The following is a 5,151-nucleotide window of genomic DNA, read 5'->3' as shown; positions in this document are numbered from 1 at the left end:
TGTGCACAATAATTAGAAAGATCACATCAGGTCCAACATGTCCTCTTGCCACCATGAAATCTTGTCAGATGCATAACACGGGACATACACCACAGATCTTGGCCAGCCATTCTCATTTGTGGTCTCGACCTCCTACCACTGAGCAGACTGGTCCAAGAGACAAAACATGCAACTTTTATCTGACTAAATGTAGTGCATGTTGCACAAAATTAGATGTCAGGTGTTATTGTTGACACAGATACATATCTGTGAGCCTCACAAACTAATGTCACAAGAAAGAGAGTAATACCCATGAAATGCACTCTTGGTAGGATGGCAGGACCATTCTCTTGCAGAGTTAAATAACAACCATGCAGCAGTATCATGATATCAAGCTGAACAATAATTCACTCCAATAATAGGTTTCTTCATGCAACATTGCACTGATAGTTTTGAAATACAATACCCATTGCTAACAGAAGGCCTTCCAAATTATGCATGACAGGAGGGCATATTTTAGGAAAAAAGTATGAAAACGGAGCCAGTTAACTATGAAAGTTGTGAATGCAACTCTGCAGAAGTTAGAAAAATGAACCAAACGGAATAGTTTGAAAGTAAGTGGTTTAGGGACAAAAGGTCGTTTTATTCCATGCCAGAAAAGCAAGCAGAGGTTGAAATGCTTTCCACATACATACCTTCAAAGTGCATGTACAGGGTCTGTCCTGAGAGTAATGTCAGTGGGGCGATTAAAAATCATTTATTGAATTTGTTGTTACAAAAAATTTTAAAATCTTCAAAATACTCTCCTTTTGCGTCAATACATCGGCTCCAGCGAGACTTCCAGCTCTCGAATGCGTTGCGGTAGTCCTCCTCCGGAATGGCCTTTAATGCTGTGGTGCTAGCTGCTTTAATCACGTCTGCTGTCCCAAAATGATTGCCTTTCAGGGGTGTTTTGAGGCATGGAAACAGAAAAAAGTCAGGGGGGAGCCAAGCCCAGGCTGTACGGGGGCTGGGGGATCGTTGGCCCCACTGCATTAACCAGGTAGTCCGTGACGATGAAGGCACTGTGGGCCAGCACATTATCGTGGTGCAACTTCCAGTTGTGTGCAATGTCCGGCCGGATATGTTGAACCCTGCGTTTCAGTCTTTCAAGGACATCCACATAAAATTTGGAGTTCACAGTGGTTCCAGGCTCTTCAAACTCATGATGAACCAGACCGTCGATGTTAAAAAAAACAATGAGCATGATCTTGATCTTTGATTTGCTCACCCTGGCTTTCTTCAGGGGAGGGGACAAGTGTGTGTGCCACTCAGATGATTGCCTTTTGGTCTCCAGGTCATATTCAAATACCCAAGTCTCGTCTTTTGTAATGACGTTGTTCAAACATTTTCGCTCACGTTTGCACATGTTGAGATTTTCTTGGCATGTTTCAACGCGGCGTGACTTTTCGTTGTCAGTGAGCACTTTTTGAACCATTTTTGTGCACGCCTTCCGCATGCCGATATTGTTTGTAACAATTTCATGAACTTGAGTTTTCGAAACGTTTAACATGTCGGCCATTAAACGAACACTTAATCGTTGGTCTGAGTTCAACAGTTCTCTTGCTCGTGTCACATTGTCAGTCGTAGTGGTCGTGGATGGCCATCCAGCGCAGTCCTTGTCGTCGCCCCCTTTCCGGCCTTCCAAAAGGCCTTGTGCCACCGAAACACTTGCCGATCTGACCAGGCATGTTCTTTATAAGCAGTCTTGAGCATAGTAACAGTTTCCGCAGCGGTATTGCCAAGTTTCACACAAAACTTGATCGCAAATCTTTGTTCTAATGAGCGCTGCATTTTCACTTGCACAAGAATAAAAAGCAGCTCACGGATGGGCCCATCCGACACTCTCCGATGTTCGGAGCACACTGACTGACGGAGCGCTGCTTAGCTGGATTCCGTCACCACTAGTTTCAACCAGTTAGACCGCTCTGACATACAGTCACATCACAATAAATTTACTGACATTACTTTCAGGACAGACCCTGTATGTGATGATAGACAAGCGTTTTAGATATAAATGTTGGGAACCTGGATGGAGGTGAAGGACATGTACAGTAAAAACAAGATGTATAAGGTCAAAAATTAATTCTTTTAGTCAAAAATTGGTCATTGGTGTCTGGCTTCTCTTGTTCCCTGGCCCTGGATGGTGAATACAAAGTTATATATATATATATATATATATATATATATATATATATATATATATATATATATATATATATATATATATATATATATATATATAATTTTGTACAATCAAGCATAGAATCATTGCCTTAATTCTACCTGAGCTAACGTATGGGGCAGAAACTTGGAGGTTTCTTGGAGACAAAAAAGGGCATTGTGTTGTCATGTTGGAAAGCACTCTTCCGTAGGAGGGTGTGTCAGCCACTGACATCAATTTTAATGAAATTTATACCAATATAGCTGACATAAAATGTTGAGCTGTCACGAAGTTGAATCAGTTTGGTTTGACAACAGTCTCAAATGATGTTAAGGTGGAAAAAAGTTTTCTTTTATGCGCCTTCTTCAGTGCAAAACACACAAGCTTAAGGAATCCATTTCAGAACCATTGTGTCGGAATATAAATCATAGCTTCATGTTTCAGAATTTCTGCAGACACACCTTGACAGGCTGGGAATCAACGACCAATTCCTTGCTGCCAGCTCTCAGACTGTTGTACACTTCCTGCAGGAGCATAATCTGGGAAAATGGGCAGGCTTTAGTAGAGATGCAGAAGATTTATACAATTCTTTGCCGCAGGTGCGTCTCTTGCAGTTTGTTAAGGACTGCATACACAAGCAAACAGGTTAGCTGGAATTTGCTGAAAGGTGTAAAATTCTTGCTGCAAACTTTCTGGAGCTTCTTGATTTCTATTTAAGGTCAATTTTGGTCTGGTGGGAAAGTAAAATATTTGTCCAGAATGCTGGCATCTGCATAGGTTCCGGTGTTGCACCAGTGCTCAGTAATATTTTAAGTTATGTTGACCAGAAGATAATCAAAACCTGAGTGGGCTTGCTCTTAAAATTTTCAGATACGTGGATGATTATTTGTTTTTCATGAGCAAATGATAACTTTCACAGAGCTGTCATCGAAGTACTGAAGCTATATAGAGAACAATAGCAAGGTTTCAACTTCACTTTAGAAGTTCCAGAAAAAAAATGTGCTGCAACTTCTTATGTCGGGCTTACTTTTATGTGGGATCACGTATGCTGGGGATATCAGTTGAGAACTTCTAAGCTCCTTCTTGATTATAGGTCTAGCCATTCAAAACTTATTAGGTACAGTATTGCCACTCACGCAATTACAGATCCCCCAACCAAGAGCTATCCTCACCTTATCCTTGAAAGTGTAAGGAATCTGGTGACAAGGCTTAATGAGGCAGGTTATTCAGTTTCAGTGGTTTTTTTATCTTGAAGCACGTTAATTAAGGAACTTAAGGTGCGACCAGGGTGGAAGAAGCTTAAGGAGCAAGAGCGGAACAAAGTTGCCATTATCCCCTCTATTAATTGTCGCACAGGCAGAAAAAGGTGGCTTCTAAGTTCCAGGAGAGGATTGGGTTTTCATTTAAAGATAAGCTGAAGGGAATATGTGAAGCAATAAACAAGCACATTCTTCACAACGGGTGTCTGAGCAGAGAGGAGTGCAAAGTGAAATATAGCATACAGTTTGTCTCTTGCACACGAAATAATGTTTATTCGGTTCCTTTTTCTTGAAGCCTACAAAATATATATCAGTCAGACTGGAAGGTGCTTAAACATTCGACTAAGGAAGTACCATAGTTTTTTTAAGGGTTTTTGCGCATCCACACCTTTCTGTGCATTGTTGCAGCATTGGGCGTCATCCAGTTTTTGAAAGTACTATTCTGCTGTTCACACACTGTGAAAAGCTCTCACATGAATTAATGGAGGCTTATCACATTAGAAAGAAAGGCCCACTATGTGTTAGCCAGCCATCCATCTCGCTGTAAGATAGCGAGGTTGCCGTGTTAGATCTTAAGTAAAGCCACTGAGTTGCATTGTGCCTTAGTAATTGTTTTTTTACATTGATTAATCAGCCGTGACATGTGTGTTGCCGTCAAAACATGTGCATTCAGTGATGTGAAGGTTGTTTTGGTATGTATCTGCATATGCTAGGGGGCCGGGTGTTGGTCACGTGATGTGTGTTATATATTGGTTGTTTTCTTTCAATAAACATCATATGATAGTGCTGTATCCTGTCCCATGTTATTACTTTTGTCGGCATCTGTCATGCAGTAGCTGCCATGAAGCTTCAACAACTTGCCCAATTTTCTATCGTATTTTCTATCGTATGGGGCATTAGAGTTACGGAATGGATGCCATGGTATATATATATATATATATATATATATATATATATATATATATATATATATATATATATATATATATATATATATATATATATATATATATATATTTGTGTGTGTGTGTGTGTGTAAAGGTAAAATGGTGGTAAGGTGGGGTGGTAAAAGTAACATGAAGAGATTTTCACATCATGACTGGTCCTTTTAACACATTTACCTACAAAATTAAACACTCTGTTCTTATTAAGCACCTTGTACATAGGTAATCATATTACTAATAATCTTTCAATGCAAATGCATATCAACTTTCTAAGTAATGCTAATAACTGAACACATGGCTTTTTGTGCTGCAAGTTTTCTTGGGACTCTGGCTTCCCTTAAACTTATACTGTATAATATGCTTGTAAGATCAAAACTGGAGTATGCTTCAGCAATCCGGGATATACCTACAAAAAACACAACTCTCATATTTAGTTAAAGCCATACAAAACCAACCTGTACATTTTATTGTAGCTGCTTATTCCCATGCCGCAAGCATATCAACAATTAAAAGTTGCCTTGATTGGCTAGGCAACAAGAAAACTTGCCTGTTTATTTCACAAATTCTCAATTGAAACATGTTTTTATTACCTCCTTGTAGCTCATTGATATATATGTGTGTGCGTGTGTGTGTTCTGAGGCTGCCTTTTACAGGAATAGTAAAGATTGATTTGGCAAGTTGGCACCTATACCTTGAGGTTGTAGTTCATTCTCAATGAGATACAAGGAGGTAATAACATATGTTTCAATTGAGAATTTGTGAAATA

At 39.6% G+C, this 5,151-nt stretch overlaps 1 protein-coding gene across 1 annotated transcript; it reads right to left on the bottom strand.

The window, feature by feature from the left end:
- Nucleotides 1-955: 955 nt before the first annotated feature.
- Nucleotides 956-1,387, bottom strand: LOC139057784 (histone-lysine N-methyltransferase SETMAR-like). The gene has a single exon (XM_070536541.1). The coding sequence runs from the start codon at nt 1,385-1,387 to the stop codon at nt 956-958; it is 432 nt and encodes a 143-aa protein (XP_070392642.1).
- Nucleotides 1,388-5,151: the final 3,764 nt, after the last annotated feature.

The sequence above is a fragment of the Dermacentor albipictus genome, chromosome 3, assembly GCF_038994185.2.
Source record: "Dermacentor albipictus isolate Rhodes 1998 colony chromosome 3, USDA_Dalb.pri_finalv2, whole genome shotgun sequence".
Classification (NCBI taxonomy): Eukaryota; Metazoa; Arthropoda; class Arachnida; order Ixodida; family Ixodidae; genus Dermacentor; species Dermacentor albipictus.
The sequence above is the reverse complement of the archived record's forward strand: the minus strand, read 5'-3'. Positions and strand labels throughout refer to the sequence as shown.